The sequence below is a fragment of the Durio zibethinus genome, chromosome 2 (genome assembly GCF_047325235.1).
Source record: "Durio zibethinus cultivar Kanyao isolate XHJ-2024 chromosome 2, ASM4732523v1, whole genome shotgun sequence".
NCBI classification, from domain to species: domain Eukaryota; kingdom Viridiplantae; phylum Streptophyta; class Magnoliopsida; order Malvales; family Malvaceae; genus Durio; species Durio zibethinus.
This window is the reverse complement of record NC_143163.1, coordinates 6543128-6563893: the sequence shown is the minus strand read 5'-3', so window position 1 is coordinate 6563893 and position 20766 is coordinate 6543128. Positions and strand designations below refer to the sequence as shown.

Below are 20766 nucleotides of genomic sequence, written 5' to 3'. Positions count from 1 at the left end.
ATTTAAATGATATTTTAATTATAGTTCAAAATTTTTTTATACATTTACAAAATTTTCATATTCACAAATCACAAAGTTTTCTTTAATTATTCTTTAGTAATATTGGCCAAAAAATTTATTCATGAGCAATAATTGACGAGTGACACCTATGGTTTCCAAATTATTATTATTTTTAATTTGAATTTTAACTATTTGTTAGACCATTCGGTGTCATTAACCAATAAGAAAATTTTGTTTACATTTATTATCAACCGACTTTAAAAGAAGGCACAAATTCCATTTATTTCCTCCAAATGATCCTGGTCCCGCCTCGTGATTTTGGACAATCCCGTAACATGTAACAATAAATCATAAAAACCTTCATTAAAAACGGCATTGATACAGATTTTCTCTCTGTAGAGTGCCATTTATATATTTTTTTAAAGTAAATAACATATGTGATTTTTGAATTTTGGGTCGTATATGATTTTGATTTTTTTTATTTCATAATTTAAAATTTAATTTAATCAAATTAAAATATTAAATATTCAAATCAAAATCAAATTAAACAAAAAATTTTTGAACTAGAACACTTGAAATCGATTTTAGATTTTTTTTAAAAATTTTTTCCAACGGTAAAAGTTTCGACCTCGCTGTTTAAGGTGGCGCCAGATGTCGCCCACCAATTGGTAAAATTAAGTTGCTACTATTCGCCGACTCCTGCACTTTCCTCGGCCTTTCGACATTCACATAGGAAAATATGAAATACGCCCAAAAATCGTTTGCACATTTTCGATTTCGAAAAGTCTCCTCAGCTCCGCATACAAGCACAACCATAAATAAAAATATACTACTACTACTACTAAAAAGGAAAATAGACTCAAGAATAAAAAAGAAAAAAAAAAGTGTAACAGTCAACGATACGAAAAATCTTCTTTCAGCCTTCGTGTATCCTTTGCTTAGCTCAACACAAACAAATAAATTCAAAAAAAAAAAAATTCAAATCGATCGATCTTTTCAGTGTTCTACTCATGGCGGATCGAGCCTCCTACAGTTTGGCTCCCCGATTAGGTCAATTTTTCTATCAGTCCTTTTCACCTACTTTTAAAATTTGATATATATATATATGTATATATTTTTGTTTTGATTCGCTTACTCTTTGAACGCGTTTTTAATCTGAAATTTGCGCGTAGTTCTATTATTGTTATTATTATTATTATTATTTTTATATTGATCCGTGGTAGAATTGTGTTTTTTTAGTGAAAATTGACGGGGCTTTCTCTTGAGAAAATGGAGTTAGGTTTAGAGATATAACTTGATTCAATTACTGAGGCTGGGTGGGAGGAATTGATAAATTGATAGCATTATAGAACTTAGTTTTGTCTGGGAAATTCCAGGAATTAGGGTTTGATTGTCCAATTATAGAATCAACGATGATTTTTAGCTTTCTCCTGCTCGCATTGAAGTCTGGAAAGTATCTTCATAGCAATAAAGTTGATTTTGAAGTAAGATAACTTTATATAACATTAAAAGACTTTGAAGAGATAATACTAAACAACTCTTTCAATTAGGCTAAGTGAATACGAGAATGTACTATGGTTCTGGATCATTTCAGGTAATTTATATGGCAGTTCAGTTGATGCTTGATAATCTTCTATAAAAAGCAGAAAATTAAGTTTGCATCTATGTTATGTAGAGCAGAAGCTTTTTGCATTATGGACAGTTGCAGTTTTATCTCTCTTTAAGGCACTGAGAATGTTCCAACCAAAAATTATCAATATGATTTATGTTTTTGTATTACGCAGAATTGGTGCATGATTTGAGTTAGATAATTCTTTTCATTCATTACCAGACCTTAACTTTTGAGAGAGAAATATAGGTCAAGAATGTTATTTAAAGATTTTATGAATGAAGCTTTTTGCTAAAATAGGCCTCTCCCTCTCTTGGGCATGCGTGAAGTGTGAAATCTAAATTGATGAATTGATTTTCTTTTGATGATGCAAGTCATGGTTTTATTCCTCTATTTCATATGTTTGGTTGTGCCAATATTGTTAATTATATTTTGTTTTCTTATTTGCAGATATTGAACAGATATTATTAGAAGCCCAGCATAGATGGTTACGACCTGCTGAAATTTGTGAAATTCTTCGTAATTATCAGAAGTTTCATATTGCATCAGAGTCTCCAAACAGACCTCCAAGTATGAACATTGAAAAACATCACAGAGTTGGATACATGACTATATTATGATTACCGAGTGCTTGATAAAAGCATTGCAGAAATAATCATTTTGGAAGTAGATTAATGTTTTTCTGTTGTTAGCTATGGGTTTTCCTTATTTTATTTTATTTTATATTTCGCTTTCATATACTTTATATTCCTAAAAACCTCGTTTTATTCAATCATTAAAGCTAGTGAAAATTCTTTAAGCAAAATATGCAACATGGATTTTATCATTGTGAAGGATTATTTGATGAAGTTATGGTTGATTTTAGGGTTAGACAACCAAATAGATTGACATGAATTTAAACTTGCCAGGTGGTTCACTTTTTCTTTTTGATCGAAAGGTGTTAAGATACTTTAGGAAGGATGGACATAATTGGAGGAAGAAAAAAGATGGAAAGACTGTGAAGGAAGCTCATGAGAAGCTGAAGGTAAGTAATGCAGCCATAGAAGACGAAGATTTTTTGTTCTTGTTATGTAATTTTACCCATTCAGGAAGTCTTTATTTAGTTAATCATACTCCTGGATTGGAAATTTTGCCTAAGAGTAACTTTTTTAAAGCAATTTTAGGTTGGAAGCATTGATATGTTGCACTGCTACTATGCCCATGGAGAAGAGAATGAAAACTTTCAGAGGCGCAGCTATTGGATGCTTGAAGAGTATGGGTTTATATATATATATATGTTTTGTGGTTAATTATAGGCATTCTAGGATGTTGTCATGTCCCTAAAGTTGTATTATATTTTCTTTATTTTTTATTTCTTTATTCCAGTTAATTACATTTACATTTGTTTGGAAGCTGTGTGCTAATGCCATAATGCTTTGAAAGGTATTTTTATGCATCTCAGCAATCAGCCATGGGGGCATATAGTCGTATCACAGTTAACAGTGTTCAAAAATTTGTTCATGCTTGGGCTTTGTGGCCCATGTAATGTTAGGCTTTCTAAGAAGCCTCTACTGGTTGTTAATCTGGGAATTTGTGCAATGTAACAGATATGTTATAATTCATTTTGTTTAGAGTTTCTGTCACATAGAATGTTACATCATCTTCTCTTACATTGACTTACAAAGAAAGTTGAGACAGCAATATTTAAATTGCATATATTAGCATTTTTAGGGCTAGAAAAATTTATAAACAATTCTTTTTTTGCTAATAATATTACTGTACTCTGAGTTCACTCTTAGTTCTGTGATGTTTGGAAGCCTCCTGGGGCTATGACTTCATTGGGGGTCTGATTTGTCTAAAGTCCCATGGTTTTTGAATAATAGTAGATCTTTTTTGTTTTGGATTTGTGAAGTATTTGGAATTATATACTTAAATTTCTGGTCTCTAAGCTTTGTTGATTTTGGTTTGAATGATTTTGTTAATATTGTAGGGATTTGATGCATATAGTTTTTGTGCACTACTTGGAAGTTAAGGTACTGCTTACTTCTATTAATTCTGATTAATTATCACAAAGTTGTTAATTATTTGACAGTATGATTTTGATTGACTAGGCCACTGTTTAGGTTGTTTGAATGGTCTATCTTTCCACATATTAAAGTTTTCCGACTTTGGACCATATTGTTTTCTTTTCTCAGGGTAGTAGAACAATTGGAGGCATAAAAGAGACCAGTGATGTGTCAAATTCCCAAACAAGCAGTCCTTCAACTTCTAGCTATTCTGTTAGTCATACAAAAGCACCTTCTGGAAATGCAGATTCGGCTAGCCCAACCAGCACTTTAACATCCTTATGTGAAGATGCTGATTCTGGTATTTTTTTCCCCTGTATTTTTGTTCATATTCATATCCTTCTGACAATATATGTAATGGTGGTTAAGTTGCCTTTTTTTCCTCCTTCATCCTGTGTACAACTTTCCATTGCAACTTATATGAGATATCATGCAGAGGATAGTCACCAGGCAAGTTCGAGATTCCGTACATCGCTCCAAATAGGAAATGCTACTGTGATAGACAAGCTGGATCCTGGCTTCTTGAGTCCTTATCCTCCACATCCCTTTCAAGGTAGCATTGTCTTTTATGACTTCGTTTTCATCAGCTAGCTTCTGTTAATTGCTTTATGCATCAAGCTTTGGCATGATTTTGCATTTGAGCCAGATGGAAACTTGAAACTCTTATAATATGATCATGAAGGTGTCTCATTAATTCCTGGATTAAATGAAGTTTCACATCTCCACGGAGATAGACCTGGGGATATTAATTACGGCACTTGCATGACTGAAGCTCAAAGAACACTTGATTTGGCATCTTGGGAACAAGGCTTGGAGCAATATATGCCTGTATATGCAGCTGCATCTTCTCATGCATCAATGACTGCTACTCAACCTGATACTATGAGCATCAGCCTGCAACAAGAGAACATGATGAAAGGCAAGCAATTAACTAGAGAGAGTGCTGGTGAGGAGTTTGGAAATCCTCTGCCAACACAATCAAATTGGCAGGTATTCTTGGTAGTTGCATTTTATACCTTAGTTATAAATCATTTAGTTTGCATCTCATGGTCAAAATTCTGAGATTGAGACTTAAAAACTAATATTTAAATTTATATCATACTGCTTTTTGTAATCAAGTTTTTTTGTATATAATCTATCAGTTTATGTAGAAATTGTGTAAGCCTAGACGCTGGAATTTTTAATGTCTTAATGTGGTATCTTGATCTCATCACTAATGCAAAATGTTTTATCTAATTTTGTTTTAATGCAAGAAGTCGGTATTCTTTTAACTTTCATCCTTTATTGAGCATACAGCATTGAAATGTGTGAGAGTTTATTAAAATTAGACAGTTAAGGAAAACTGTCAGGTTTCAGTTTCTTACTGACTTGTGTAACGTCAAAAGGATTGATTTTAAGTAATAACCAGAGTATGTAGTCACAAAATATCCACTTTTTTCACCAAACTTCTCCACTGATTTGTTTGCACTTTCTGTACTTTTGATGTTTAAACTTATTTGGATCTTTTCTCAAAATTCATGATATATAGATGTTCTAATTCAAGTACATCTTTCAGGTTCCTTTGGCTGACAATTCCTCAGAGTTGCCCAAATGGCCCATGGATCCATCATCAAATTTTGAATTGCCATATGATACTAGGTTATTTGAGCAAAAGACTCATGATTTTCATTTACCAAATGCTCTTGAGGAATTTACTGGTCATGATGTTCTAAATGAGCAGCCTGTGTATAAAACCCTTCAAATGCCGCTTATCAATGAAGATTCTAATTCTGTCATGAAAACATATCCTGAGAATGATATGCATTTGGATGGAAATGTCAACTATTCTTTCTCTCTGAAAAAATCATTACTTGATGGAGAAGAAAGCTTGAAAAAAGTTGACAGTTTTTCGAGGTGGATTACTAAAGAACTTGGAGAAGTAGATGATCTGCAGATGCAGTCCTCATCTGGTATTGCCTGGAGCACTGTTGAGTGTGGAAATGTATCTGAGGATGCCTCTTTGAGCCCCTCTCTCTCCCAAGACCAACTTTTCAGCATATTGGACTTTTCACCGAAGTGGGCTTACATAGACTTGGAAACTGAGGTATTAAAGTTTTTATTGTATCAGAGAAGTTAAGTTTCTATAGCAACTAGCAAAATGAAGATTTTAATCAACTACTTGCTTATTATCTTAGCCTTTTCTCTCACCAGATTTCTTACTGAAAAATAGTTAATTTTGTCATGTTTGTATTACTTGTGCATTGTTCAACTTTATCTTATTCACATTACTTTTTTCTGGGACTTTGATGTGTGCTTAGCCTTATCGTGTTAATTACTTGCAAGTCTCAATGCTTTCATTTAATAATCTTTTTGTTCTCTTTCACTTAAATTTAATTGTTGTACACATATGTGCACACACACACACACACACATCAAACAATTACATTATCCTTCCCGCTGTAAGTATTGTTGAAAGTCATGCAACAGCCCTCCCCCCTCTTTAAATGTCTATTCAGCATGGGTTCAATTTCTTGTGATGTCCATTCTTATTTGACAGATGCCAAGTTTGTAAAAATGGACTTTTTCCCCTTCTTATGTTCTGCATCATGAAACAGGTGCTGATTATTGGAACATTTTTGAGGAGTCAAGAGGAAGTAGCAAAATATAACTGGTCATGTATGTTTGGTGAAGTTGAGGTTCCAGCTGAGGTTATTGCGAATGGTATTCTTTCTTGCCATGTTCCACCTCACTGTGTTGGGCAAGTTCCATTTTATGTTACATGCTCCAACAGGTTAGCTTGTAGTGAAGTCCGAGAATTTGACTTCCGAGCAGGATTTGCTAAAGACATAAATGTTTCGGATATTTATGGTGTTACTTCAAGAGAAATGCTGCTGCAATTTGATGTGTTACTTTCTCTGAAATCTTTCAGTCCTCCTAATTGTCATTTTGAAGTTGTAGGGGAGAAACGAGACTTACTTACTAAAATTATATCAATGAAAGAGGAGGAATGCCACCAGATTGTAGACCCCTCATCCGACAAGGATTTGTCTCAACATAAAGAAAAGGAGTGCCTCCTTCAGAAATTGATGAAAGAGAAGTTGTACTCATGGCTTCTTCACAAAATCATGGAAGATGGTAAAGGGCCAAATATATTAGATGAGAAGGGCCAAGGTGTACTACACTTAGCGGCTGCACTTGGGTATGATTGGGCAATAAAGCCTACTGTTAATGCTGGAGTTAGTATAAATTTTCGTGATGTGAATGGATGGACTGCACTGCACTGGGCTGCTTTCTGTGGCAGGCAAGGGCCTCTAAACTTACTCTTACTCCTTTGTGTTATATGCAGGCTTCATTTTTGTGTTACACCTAGAGCCTTCAATTTATAATCTGACAATTTTCTGACTGAACTGGCAGTAATTTGAATATGTACTTTGTTTATGAAATCATTTAACAACATCTAGGTGTAATTGCATTAGTTTCTTGGCTTTTGATAAAATAAATGCAGTATTAGAAGCCAAACTTATAGTGCTTTTGTTGTGCATCTGAATCTCTTTTGCAAAATTCAGAGAGCAAATAGTTGCCATTCTAGTCTCCCTGGGAGCTGCACCAGGAGTACTTACGGACCCATCTCCAGAATTTCCTTTGGGCAGAACTCCTGCAGACTTGGCTTCTGGTAATGGACACAAAGGAATCTCTGGTTTCCTTGCAGAATCTTCCTTGACTAGTTACCTGTCTTCTCTCACAATGAATGATCAAAAGGAAGCTGTACAAACAGTTTCAGAGCGAATAGCAACTCCTGTGAGTGATAGTGATGTGCAAGACACGCTGTCACTGAAGGACTCAATTACTGCTGTATGTAATGCCACACAAGCTGCTGATCGTATATATCAAATGTTCAGGATGCAGTCCTTCCAGCGGAAACAATTGAGTGAGTCTGGTGATGGTGTGTCTGATGAGCATGCTATTTCATTTCTAACTGCTAAGGCACGCAGGCCATTGCAAAGTGATGGGGTAGCCCATGCTGCTGCAACACAAATCCAGAAAAAGTTTCGTGGTTGGAAGAAAAGAAAAGAATTCTTATTGATCCGGCAGAGAATTGTTAAAATCCAGGTTCATTGCTGCTTTTGTCTTCGCTGATGTTTTAGTTTCTTGGTCTATGTTTCTTCTCTTAACTTTTTCGTGGAAAAGGGCTATGTCTTAATCTGATTGTCTCTATGTGTTTGCTTTATGCTGAATGGTATGCCATCCTCTCTATGGCAACCTTAATTGATGACTTTTTGATGCATGATGTGTTTCATAGGCAATTTTTCGACTTGACTTATTTTAGAGAAGAACATAAAGGGATTTGGGTCTTTTGTATTTAGGTGTTTTGACCATTTGATTTCTGTTGGCTCCTACTGCCCCGACTTTTGTCCTTTCTTGTATTGTATCAATGTTTACTGTATTCTGTATTTATGTATAAAAAAAATGGGGGGAAAATGAATTGACTTTTTATCATAAAGTTTAACAATGTTAGTTTCTGGATTTGTTGATCTATTATTTGCCTCCAAACTATAAAATCTTGAAATTGAAATTGAAATTGAATATTATGGTGTGAAGGCCCATGTTAGAGGACACCAGGTGAGGAAACAGTATAGAACAATCATCTGGTCAGTGGGAATTCTGGAGAAAGTTATTTTACGGTGGAGACGTAAAGGGAGTGGTTTGCGAGGATTTCGACGGGATGCAATTACCAAGGAACCTGATCCACAGTGCATGCCTTCGAAAGAGGATGATTATGATTTTCTTAAAGAGGGAAGAAAACAAACCGAAGAAAGGCTGCAGAAGGCACTTACTAGGGTAAAGTCGATGGCTCAGAATCCTGAAGGACGAGGTCAATATCGGAGGCTGCTGACGTTGGTTCAAGGGATTCGTGAAAACAAGGTATTTGTTGTTTTGTTTGACATAAATTTCTACTTTAGTAAAGTTGACAATTCGGCAGGCTTTAATGAAGTTAGATAGCCATGACAGATAGTGGCTTTGCACCTTGAACTTTCCTAGTTTTTGTCGTTTACTATTGCTTCATCTGGACGGTAGCTGGCCAAGGCCAACTTTATTCTGGATAAGCTTTTGTTTGGTTATTCAGAGACCTTTGTGTTGCTTAAGGCCAATCATCTGCCTGGTTTGAGCTCTCTTTTCTTTGATTATTAAGATTATTCCTACTCTTATGAGACCAATTTTTAAATTCTTGAGATTGTATGTCAGAATTATGAAGACCTAAAGTTATTTTGTAATTTTTTTGAGCTCTCCATCTGTTTGTCTCTACATCTTTTCTCTCTCTGTTCGTTTTAGTTTTGTGAAGACACACTGATAGCGCATATGCCATAATTCTGATTGTGAAAATGTGCTTATTATAGTCAGTTCCAACAAATTTCTTAAGAATAAAATTTGTATTCAACAACTATTTTTAACTTGATATTTTATTATAGGACTGAATTGTTTAGAGATATTCTTCTACAGGCTTGCAATATGGTTATGAACAGTACAGAAGAAGTGACTGATGGTGATGAAGACCTTATCGACATTGACTCTCTTTTGGATGACGACACTTTCATGTCTATTGCATTTGATTAGGCTCCTGCATGTCCAAACTGTACATAGACAGGCAGCTTCTTTGCAGCATTATGAAGGTGTTAACTTCATTCTGTCTGTAAATATAATATATCTAACAATCTTAGGGTCTAATGTACTACTCTGCTTGTTTCTAGGTAACATAGAAAAGCAGTTTTACTTTCCAGGTTAATAGTTTTTAATACTGAAGGGTTGGAGCAGTATTTATTGGTTGCTGAGTGTGTGGGAGATTTATTTGTAAAATCTGTTGAGAGGGAGGATGAGTGGCTTGGAGTTTACTTTGTTAGTAGGGCTAATTATTGTGGTTCTGATATTTCATGGAATGTGAACATATTGATTCCTTGTGTGTTTCATTTCTGTTCAATTTTTTTTTTTGTTTCATTAACAAATGAAAAGCAAGTAGATTGGAAATGAAGGGTTTCCTGAAGGAATTTGTATCTAGAAGTATAGAACAAACCAGTTCATTCTATGAAAATTTAAATCCCTCGTTCATCGATTAATTTGATAAACTTAAAATAAACAGGGTATGTTCATCAGTAATCCATCAAAAGCAAAATTGAGGTCTTCGCAAACATATCAAAATAAAATAGAGGTCCCTGCTTAGTTTCTTGAAAATTCGGTTGCCTATTGGCAATGGCAATTCTCTCTCTCTCTCTCTCTCTCTCTCTCTCTCTCTCTCTCTCTCTTTTAGTAATTTTTTGTGCTAATGAAACCAGTAATTGAAAAGCATTCCCCCGCTGCATGTTATCACTTGCGAAGACAATACATGTTAAATTCTCTTGCTACTTTTGAATTATAGTAGCAAAAAGTTGACGAAGTGGATATCTGTTGAGAAAAAGTAGGGTGAATATACATGAGAAGTTGTGTGACAGTGAGGAAATCTAGACCATGGATCAAGCAGCTCTTACATTTTCCAGAGCATTTAATCTTGAAGTTGCAGGTACTAATGCATTCATCTCTTCAATTAATGGGGTGGTACTGATCAGAAACGCGCTTTGGAGGCAATTTTCGAAGGATGAACAGCACCAAAGCTGATGGAAGAATTTCTACTAACTGTCACACCCACCCACAAGAAGAAAAATGAAAAAACCAGCGTAAATACCTTCAGAATGCATGGCTCAATTAGGAAGGCAAAAGGGTAAGCTCCTAGAATAAACTGGCAAATATTCATAAAAATTTTGCAACATGCTTTCACTTATCCGGTACGCTGCTATCTAGATTTACTGTGATCCTGAACTGAACATTAGCACATCAATATCTATTAACCTGAAGTGTTTGTCGAAGAGGAAGGACAACAAAATCCCAGCTCCCAAATCATGTGCTTTTGCCCAGAGTAGAATTTTTTGTGTTAATCAAATGAATTTACTTTTAGATGTTCAGCTGCTTCTGCTTGGTTGTTCATGCGCTCTAGTTATCATAATATCGTGATGAAATTCATAATGCATCAAACTATATCGAGTCTTAAGCAAACAAACCGGTCTAACATGACTGGAATTCCATCTAATTATAGCATGAATGAACGAGTAGCACACTCCAGAAATCAAATGTACCATGTAATAGATAAGATTTAGGATTGGATGATCTAGAACATTGAGATCAGCATTCTTGTCAAAGGCCGAGAGTGTCATCTGTAAAACAAAACCACATAGAAATGATTTTTGTTACATATAGAGAAGTTTATGTAGTATTTGCTTTAAATCAAACTAGGCTTACCACAAAGCATCTTAGCAAGAAACAAGCACAGCAGATCCCTGTTACAAAACCAACCTGCCATTGAAGTAAGGTCACTGTTAGTGCTAGACTCCTTGCATGCTCCTAAAACCACATCGTAAGAGGATAACACAGGGAAAACAGTAGAGAGGATATCAAAGTTAACATCTTTCTTTTCATTCACAAGGCACCTTTGACAATGCTAAATTCTTTAATATTACAAATTAACAAACCTCAAACAGCTTTTTCTGACGACCTCTAGATTCAATAGGGAAACGTCTCAACATGAAGAACAACCTATCGACAAAAACAATTGAGAAGTGAATAGAGAAGCAACAAAACCTGAAATCTTTGATAGGGTTGACGTCAACTCTTACCTCCCACCATATATCATGAATCCTAGCGCCGCACAGAATGAAATAACTGCAAATGAAAAGGAAAAGATACACACCAGTGCAGTAGCTTTTCAGTCACCAGATATGTCCATTGCTTCCTAGGAAGCTATTCTTTCGTTAACTTTATAAAAGGATTACTCAAACCACGATATAGCATTGAAAAATTCAAAATTATTTCAGTTCAATTCTTGTCAGTTTAATACAAATTTAATGGGGCAAATGAACAGATTCAAAGCAGAAAAACTTACCTGAAATGAAGAGTCTAGCAAGTTCCACCGCAAGCCGGCTCTGACTTAATCTTACAGAAATCCATATGCATGCCTGTAAGCATAGGAAACAGATAGGCTGCTTAGATAATTTTACTAAGTGAAATCAGAAAAACCATCATTTCCTTCTTAGGTGTAGTTATTGCTGATGTGCAATTAAATTGTTACTTTTACCTGAGCAAAATATATAAATCCATTGATGCTATAGTATGCAGGCCTAAGTTTATTAATGGGAAGACTTCTTGCCTAAGCAATAAAAAGAGAGAAGAATCCATGAGCATCAATGTACTATAGAGATTAAACATGTAAAATGACTTTGTAGCAAGGGATGGTTGTCTACCTGGTGATATATCTCTGCCCAAAAAAGGACAAGCAACGTATATGTTGAAAAAAATAAAAGACCAGGAAGATCCAGAAGCAACATTTCAAGCGCCTGTACCATAATGTTATTTTGAGGCGGTGAAGCAGAACACAAGTAAGATAATATATAGAGCCACTAAAGATATTGATGTATAACAACTATTGCCATAGGTGTCCGGGATTATAAACAGAGGTCTGCTTCCAAAGAGAGAACACATACAGAGAAAATGGAGAAAATCGCAAGGGTTAGCAACAGATCACAAACTAATAGGTTTCCAACTATCTTTTGTCTTGCCTTTATTACGTCCAATAATCAACCACTCTACTCAATTTCCTAATGTTGAAATTGGAATTTAAACAATATGAACTTTCTGACATCACACACACACACACACACACACACACACATATATATATATATATATATATATATTTCATTTTACATCCAAACATTACAGCCAAAGACCCAACTTGGCAATCAATGTTATGAAGGTCTAAGTTGACATGGCCATCCATCTGTTTTCTTATTTTGCAGTATCAGAAATCAAAAGAGTCTCAGAATAACAAAAACTCATATAGATGCATCAAATGCTCTTTCACCAGAAGTAACAACATAAAAACTGGAGCATTGACTCTAAACATCGATGCATACCTTGGATTTAACAAGAAACACACTCTTGTAGAAACCGAAGAGAACGGCCCTCACTGTTAAAATTTAGCGCAATTTTTTAGCAATGTTATAAAACAGCTGCTGGCAGAACTAATGCAGATAATACACAACCCTTACATCCATTCACAATAAAGTTCATCAAGTGGAAAACCTTTTGTGTTGTCCACCCATACTCTGGCACTCTCAATTGAATTCGGCATAGTTGCACCTAAAATTTGAAGCATTAATGCCATTAGAAAGCATGATCTTGTATTGTGTGATCATGACTTAGGACAGATAACATTAAAGTTGAGGGAAAATAGCAGTGTTGGGATTTACATGAATCTTACTAGCACATTACAGACACAATCGTGACAGCAATTCAATGAGATTACAATTGCAAACAAACAAATATGGACTAACACTACGGCACCGAGTAGTTCTAGAATCCCTCTTCCAATTTCACTTTTTGATAGAAAGAACAAGTACTCTTCTTTGTTGATAATCTATTCAGTATAGAAATACGAGGCAATTACTTTGGAAGAAAATCTCCCCTACAAGGCTAAAGAATAGCACTCTTAATTGTTGCCTAAAGGCAACAGTGGCAAAAGTTAATTTTTCAGGGTAATGCAATGAGCATTCTTGAAGCAACATACATAGGTATCTGATCGCAGAATCGCCAATCAAAAATGAAAATTCAATAACACGTTCGTCATAAAAACCATTATATTCTTTCAAACAAATTAACCTTTCAGTCCTGAGTGAAATCACTCCCTTCTGCTGAATTTAAAACAATCAACGATACAAAAAAGAAAGAAAATCTTGACTATTTGATTGTGAACCAATAATGCAGCAAGGATTCACGCAAGATTACTGAACATATCACATGCATGCAAGTGAAGATTCAAGCTTTCAAATTTTCATTTGATCACATTGTTTCCTTCCAATTCCATTTATTTTTCCCATTGGAAACAAAGGTTTATAACAATTAAACATGAAAATGCTTCTGAGTAAAAGGAAAGGGAAGAATCAAGAAAGAAATTACCAGGGCAACAAAGGAAACAAAAGCATAGGAAGCAGATAAGAAATAGAAAATGAATCTCTGCCATTCCTCTGATTCATCAATCTCATCCCACCAATCAAACATTCCTCCATCTTTCAACAATATTTTCTCCGTTAAAACAAAACCTTTTGCTCTCACCATTGCACTCTGCATGCAAACTATGATACAATCAAAACAAATAACCAATTGCAAATGATCATCAAAAAAAGAGAAAAGAATCCATAGGAAACAATTACAGATAAAACTGTAATTGACAGAGAGAAAAGAGGAATGAGAAGGGGGTGGAGGGTAGGGACACGTGGAGAGAAAGGAAGACACATAGAAAGAAGGAACATGCCACGTGTGCATAGTTGGTGGCATATTCGTTGATTTCGCAACAGACATACTTTGCTTTTGCTTTGTTAATGGTTACAACTTACAATGTGTGATTACATCGATGCTGAAGCTAACCGGTTATTGCTGTTTTCTGGGTTGACTTGACTTCGTATATCATATGTTGTTCTTCCCTAAAATGAAGCTCTCCACATAGCAAAATATTAAATAAAAGTATTGCTTAAAGTTAAATTTATTTATTTATTAATAATTTTTGACAATTCAGGTTTGAATCAAAAGTTGTTACTCTCGTTTAAGATTATAGAAATTTCAAGTTCAAATCCCTACTCCTTTATGTTCCAAGAGAAAAGAAATTAATCAATTATTTAAAAAATGATATGAGAATTGTTGATCTTTAAATTCATCGCGATCGTTTGACTGAAACATTCATTAGACAGGGACGACCAGAGGGCGACGTTTAAGTCTGTATATCATCAAATTTTGAGGATTAATGTGATTTTTATTAGGCTATGTTAGCTTCTTACTCGTTGCTCTTCATAAGATAATAAATAAAATTCTTTTAATAAAGAAAACCTTGTAATTTAAATATTAAAAAAATATTATAAAGGTTAAGATTTGATTATTAAATTTATTGAATGTCTCTCAAAAAAAAAAAAAAAACTGTATAAATAAAATTCAAATATGTTTACAAATAACAACAAATTTGGGTTGGCGACATAATCTAAGTATCTTTCGGTTTTATTTATTACTTAACCCATCAACACCAATTGGTTTAATGTTGATATAGACAAGACAGATGCTGGCTTACATCTTTTTCCTTGTCTATTTATAGCCAAATTACAAAAATAAAAAATTAAAATGATAGGTGGTAATTAATACTATTATATGCAATTTCATACTTTTATGTACTTTATTTATTTCTTTTATAAAAAAAAAAATCATAGTTTAAAGATAAAAAAATAGTATATATTTTGATATTTAAATTTTAAATTTGTTGAATGTCTTAATATTACTTCTTAGAAATAGGTTATATGAATCAACTGAAATAATATAATATATATTTAATAATAATTATGTGATTTGTTAATAAAATATTAAATTATTAATTTTAATAATAAAAATTTAATTATTAATAATTTTATTATACATTCGAGTCTTTAAATCTTATATATGTATTCCACACTCAAAGAATTGAATTTAACTATCCCTTTTCGTTAAATAAAAAAGTAGATAGCATTATGTGGATAAATCGATGATGATTTAAAAGATTTTCTCAAGCAATGATAGATGCCAATGAATCGGATTTAAATGATGATTAAGTTAGCATTACCATACCCCATGATCTCTTAGCATATATGTAAGGCAAAAAAAAAAAAAAGTGATTTTGGAGAATTTAAATATAATGTATCCGATGGAAAATTCTTCTTTTAAGAATTGTTTTGAGCAAAAGATTAATTCTGTTAGTTATTTTTCCAATTTGATTATAAAGCTAGTTCGCGGTAAGTTTTGAATTTTGGGTTGGGCTTAGGGTTGAAAAATGAAAGCCTAAATTTGAAACTGGAGACCCAAATCAATCCCTATAATAATAAAATACTAATAATCATCATATTAATTAAAGATTAATAAATGGAATTAAATAAAGCTGGTTGCCGGTTGAAAAAATGGGCTGACTTTTCAATGAAGGGGTCCGCAACCCCACTACTAACCACTTAACCCACAGGTGACTGATCCAAAAATTCCAAATACCAGTTTTTCAAGCACCGATTTAATGGAGATTTAGAAAAGTGAAACTTATCAAATCTATAAAAATTAAAAAAAAAAAAGAAGAAAAGGAACAGCAGTTTTGTTTATTTGGCAGTAATAATCTTGGAATAACATTAAAACAATAAACAATAAACTATAAAGATAAAAAAAATTATTGCCTTTCCTAGTAGTAGTCAGTAAACAAAGAGGAAAAAACCAAATACAGGCAAAGCGAAAAGTCAACAAGGGCAAGCTCTTGCCTTTTAATGTGAATCAAAGAATTAGGCGATTCAAGTCTTATACAGCTGTGGCTTTTTGTTTTCTTAAGTTTCTTGGGAATTGGGTGTTTTGGTGGATCGGTAAGGAAAAATTTTGAGATACGCTTTTCATGATTTTGTGTTGATTTTTTGTTTGCACGAGTTTTATGGCGGTTTTAAGGTTGTTTTTTACTTGGGGGTTTTGCCTGGTTTGATGATCGAGATTGTTTTCTTTCTTTATTTCTTTGATTATGCAGGTTGAGGAATACTTGGAAAAAAAAGTTTGCTTTCTTTTAGATGTTGAGTGCTAGCAAAAGGAGGTGAGAAGTCTGGAGACGGTTGAATTATATGGATAACCTATGTTGCTTCAACTCTGTTTATTCTCAGGTCAGCCTATCTCCACTCTCTTTGGCAATTTTTATTTTATTTTATTTGTAGTTCTCAATTTCACTTTTATATTTTTATTTTCTAAATCTATAATCAGTTTCCAAGTTGATTCATACCATGTTTATATATGCTTGGATATCTTTGGTTGGTGATTTAGTTAAATTTCGCAAGGGCATGATCTAGTTTAGCAGATTTGTGTTTCTTTTACTTCAAGTGCGTTCGACACCAAAGTTTTCCAGTAGTGAACAAGGGAGAAATGAAAAAAGAGAATAAGCTATGTGAAATTTCAAACTGTAACTTTAAAATAAAAAATGTCTGTATGCATGCTTCGTGGGAAATTGTGCTAATTTCTTTGGTAAAGCAAATCTGTGGACTATTAACAATATTTGGCTTAGATGATTCAGTGCATTGGAACAGTGAGATTGAAGAATCATTAAATGAGAAAAAGGAGAACTAAGAACTTTTTCTTTTACGTATTATTCAAATCGGGATACCTTTAGTGAGAACACTGATTAATAAATTTGACACAGCTTTAATGCATTTTTCTTTAGCGTATTATTTATTCTAATATCATATGCAAAATATGGAAAATATACCATACTGGTTTTTCTATTCATTTAGGGTTCTTATTACCTGTTTTACTCAAGTTAGGATTTGTATTCTTTTTATTATTTGGGTTGGATTTGTTAAAAGGCATTGAAGAATATCAATAATTTTGTTCTTGCATTGTGTGAATACTGTTACATTTAGGGCCGAGTGTTCTGTCAGTTTGGTGAGAAAAATTCAATAACCTAATTAACCAAATTACTTTAAAAAATAACCGAAACCAACTGACTATAAGAAGATAAACGGAAGTGACTGAAACTTACTAAGTTCAATTGGTTACCTATCTTTACCAGCATTTTACATTTGAGTTCAACATAAATATTTAAAAGACAATCCCACAAACTTACATATTCATCAAAATACAGAATTGCAATGTCATTTGCAGCAGCAACATATTACATTTTCACCTATCTTTTCTTTTGTCTACCCTCTCTATCAAAATACCAAAATGAAACCAATAATTTTGTTCTTAAATGCCAGAATATTCCAATCTGCGATTTTGATGGAAGCAAAAAACATTTTGACAGAAACTAAAATACAACCACAAACTTTCAGTAAATAATAATTTTGAAAAAGAAGAAGAATGAAGAGAGGGGTGAAAAAGAGACCTTGGCTGCTGCTACAGCCTGTGCTCAGTCTGCCCAAGAAGACTGAAAATTGAAGAGCGAGGCTGAGGGAGTGCTGCTGCCTGTGTGGTGAAAGGGTGAAATTGAGAAGAGGGAAAAAAAAAGGAGATCAGACTGCAGATGAAATAAGAATAAGAATTAAGAATTAGGAATTAAAATGAAGAATAAGAGTGAAAGGGTGAAGGATTTTGTTCATATATTGGGTAATGGGTATTAGAGTTAAAATGAAGAATAAAAAATACATATTTCATTTATTTAAATATAAATTATAAAAATAATATATAAATAAAGTTCGGTTAGGTTATCGAATTTGGACACTGAAAACCAACTGGAATAACCCAACAAACTGTTTAGCCTAGCCGATTAAACTTGAAACCAAAATTAACCGTTCCGAATAAACCAAATACAGTCGGTTTCGGTCAGCTTTTTTGGTTGGCACCGACTTATGCCCCCCCTACTTGCATTTACTAACAAACTTATTGTTCTTTTAGCTTTGGTAGGATTTTTTTTCAAAAAAAAAAAAAAATCATAAAAGCATCTGGACTGATTTTCCAATCCTAGTTTTTGATAACAGCTAAAGGAATCTAATAGGTTTACCCTGAGATAAGTGCTCTTCCTGATTTTCCTGGTTCATGTTTTTGGGATTCAGTTAAAAGTTTCTTCTCCTGATTCCAATTTTCTGAACTATTCTAAAAGTTATTATTCTTCTTCTTTTTAGGTTGTTGGAGGACGTTCTTCATGTAGCTCTGGAAAGGGCAGAAGCCAGCAAGGCCCTGTCAAGTATGGCTTCACCCTAGTTAAAGGAAAAGCAAATCATCCAATGGAGGATTATCATGTTGCAAAGTTTGCTCAACTTCAAGGACATGAACTTGGACTTTTTGCTATATATGATGGCCATCTGGGAGATAGTGTACCTGCCTATTTGCAAAAGCATTTGTTTTCCAATATCTTAAAGGATGTAAGTTATTTGATCAATCAAATATGAATAATCCACAAGGGCTAGGAGGCAAATTGGTTACCACAGTCAAAAGGAATCATTCTTGTCAGTTCTATACTGCAGTTGAAAGAGTGTCTTTGTTGATCTAGCAATCCTATGGTGATAGCCGCATAAGGTTAGCTCAGGTGATTGGATGGTGGGAATGTTGGGTAGAGAATAACATGCCTTTTCCAATTCCAGTGATAATGAACTAAAATCAAAGGCAAAGGAAGAAATCTTAGTTGCCCTTGAAATGATTGTTATGATTACAAATCTCTGGCTACATTTATTAGTTGTTAGAATATATAATTACCTTGTGTTATAATAAATTGCAGGAGGAGTTTTGGACTGATACAATCAGGTCCATCTCAAAAGCTTATGAGAAGACAGACCAGGCAATTCTCTCACACAATCCTGACTTGGGACGAGGGGGATCCACTGCTGTCACTGCAATTTTGATAGATGGGCAGAAATTATGGGTAGCCAATATTGGAGATTCACGTGCTGTTCTCTCAAAGAAAGGGCAAGCCATACAGATGAGTATTGATCATGAGCCCAACACAGAGCGGGGAAGCATTGAGAACAGAGGTGGCTTTGTCTCAAACATGCCAGGTTATTTGACAAGTACACTGTGCTTATGTCTAATCTTCTCTTTAAGGAAATTGTTTTTTTAATTACTGAATGAAAGTAAAAAAGTTTACTTTGGGGAGACTTACAAATTCCTTGGCTGTCCATGCGTATGCATATGACAACTACATGGAGAGTTGGAGATATATTTCTCAAAGTCATGCCAGGTTTGCGTATATGCATGACAAATACTTAGACCTACATTCTGTTTGATTGATGCTTTTGCTATTTGCTTTTTTCAATAGTAAGTGAAAAACAAAAAATAAAATGAACTGAAAACAAGGGACAATAGCAAAATACAAAAACAATCTCTCTCTTTATTTGTTAGACTTAGTTACTGCCTTTTTTCTTTCTTTTTTCTGTTTGTTTGTGTTTGCTTGTTCTTTTTCTTTTCCTTTTGTTCCATCTTGTCAAATCTAGTTGCTGCTCTTATGAAATCCTTCTGAAGGCAAATTAATCAATACTAAACTCTTGTATGATGATGACTTACTATTGCCATTCTAGATTAGCTTTTCCATGATAATTGATCTTGGTTGCATTTTCTCCCAGGAGATGTTGCAAGAGTAAACGGTCAACTTGCTGTTTCTCGTGCTTTTGGAGACAAGAACCTTAAATCACACCTCCGATCTGATCCTGACATACAAAATGCTGATATTGCCTCGGATACTGAACTTCTCATCCTTGCAAGTGATGGATTATGGAAGGTGATCCATTTCTCTGAAGACCAATAATTTCTCATGTGTTGTTTATTTTTCATCATGCTGTATGCAATTTAATGCAGGTCATGTCCAATCAAGAAGCAGTTGATATTGCAAAAAAGACCAAGAACCCGCAGAGGGCAGCTAAACAGCTAGTGGTGGAGGCATTGAACAGGGAGAGTAAGGATGATATCTCCTGTATTGTAGTTCGTTTCAAGGGGTAAATGTAGACTGAATGCTATGGAAGAACAGTTCCTCAATTGCATAAGGTACGAATCAATGTGCAAACACCATGTAGCAATCTCATGAAATGCATCATGGTGAAAATGTGTAAAATTAGAAGTTTTAGCACTTAGGGTCGTGCGGCTTGATATTTGCTTGATTTCTTCAATTTGTAGATTCGTTCCATCATTTTTCTGTATAATTTGAATTGCAGCTCCGAAGCCATTGAGATTACCTGGATTTCTATAGAACTGCATGGCTGCATGCAGTCACTGTAGTAGCAAAATATTAAGTATATTATTTGGTTGAAAAAGCTAGAACCTGTTGGACCAGCTTCTTCTCTTTGGGTTATTAATAATATGAAAAAGAAAATGGGTCTTTAAATTCTCTCTACAAGCTTGGTATGCTATGATCATTTTTAAATCATAATGATTTACACATAGTTATTAGATCATTGTGTCTACGAGCTTGGTATGCGATGATCGTTTTAAAATCATAAGGATTTACACAGTGATTAGATCATTCTTAATGTCTGATTTTCAGGGGTTCAATTAAAATTATATATATTTATTTATTATGTTATTCAAATTTGAGAATTATTGTCA

General features: G+C 34.0%; 3 protein-coding genes across 9 annotated transcripts; 2 read left to right on the top strand and 1 right to left on the bottom strand.

The window, feature by feature from the left end:
- Positions 1 to 845: 845 nt before the first annotated feature.
- LOC111309099 (Calmodulin-binding transcription activator protein with CG-1 and Ankyrin domain) lies at positions 846 to 9596 on the top strand. 5 transcript variants are annotated; one of them, XM_022907953.2, is made up of 13 exons: positions 846 to 1050; positions 2060 to 2179; positions 2518 to 2633; positions 2773 to 2861; positions 3579 to 3621; positions 3784 to 3955; positions 4091 to 4207; positions 4427 to 4644; positions 5210 to 5737; positions 6249 to 6934; positions 7200 to 7743; positions 8233 to 8556; positions 9133 to 9596. In XM_022907953.2, the coding sequence occupies exons 1-13, from the start codon at positions 1011 to 1013 to the stop codon at positions 9244 to 9246; spliced, it is 3111 nt and encodes a 1036-aa protein (XP_022763688.2). In that variant the 5' UTR covers positions 846 to 1010; the 3' UTR covers positions 9247 to 9596. The 5 variants fall into 5 exon arrangements, with proteins under 5 accessions (XP_022763688.2, XP_022763687.2, XP_089604391.1 ...); XM_022907952.2 differs by having other exon boundaries at positions 4367 to 4644; XM_089748265.1 differs by having other exon boundaries at positions 4337 to 4644.
- Positions 9597 to 9707: 111 nt separating this feature from the next.
- On the bottom strand, positions 9708 to 14116 carry LOC111309101 (tobamovirus multiplication protein 1-like). 2 transcript variants are annotated; one of them, XR_016330261.1, is made up of 12 exons: positions 13669 to 14116; positions 12762 to 12852; positions 12627 to 12679; positions 11955 to 12047; positions 11789 to 11860; positions 11597 to 11669; positions 11331 to 11376; positions 11187 to 11250; positions 10957 to 11010; positions 10794 to 10871; positions 10152 to 10296; positions 9708 to 10068 (listed from the first exon to the last, which is right to left on the bottom strand). XR_016330261.1 is itself a non-coding variant. In XM_022907954.2 (11 exons), the coding sequence occupies exons 1-11, from the start codon at positions 14068 to 14070 to the stop codon at positions 10204 to 10206; spliced, it is 1119 nt and encodes a 372-aa protein (XP_022763689.2). In that variant the 5' UTR covers positions 14071 to 14116; the 3' UTR covers positions 9708 to 10203. The 2 variants fall into 2 exon arrangements, 1 of the variants encoding a protein (XP_022763689.2); XM_022907954.2 differs by having other exon boundaries at positions 9708 to 10296.
- A 1571-nt stretch (positions 14117 to 15687) lies between these two features.
- Positions 15688 to 20557, top strand: LOC111309098 (putative protein phosphatase 2C 9). 2 transcript variants are annotated; one of them, XM_022907950.2, is made up of 6 exons: positions 15688 to 16121; positions 16277 to 16406; positions 18357 to 18596; positions 18950 to 19226; positions 19791 to 19945; positions 20023 to 20557. In XM_022907950.2, the coding sequence occupies exons 2-6, from the start codon at positions 16368 to 16370 to the stop codon at positions 20161 to 20163; spliced, it is 852 nt and encodes a 283-aa protein (XP_022763685.2). In that variant the 5' UTR covers positions 15688 to 16121; positions 16277 to 16367; the 3' UTR covers positions 20164 to 20557. The 2 variants fall into 2 exon arrangements, with proteins under 2 accessions (XP_022763685.2, XP_022763684.2); XM_022907949.2 differs by having other exon boundaries at positions 15960 to 16121; positions 18950 to 19238.
- The last annotated feature ends 209 nt before the right edge of the window (positions 20558 to 20766 follow it).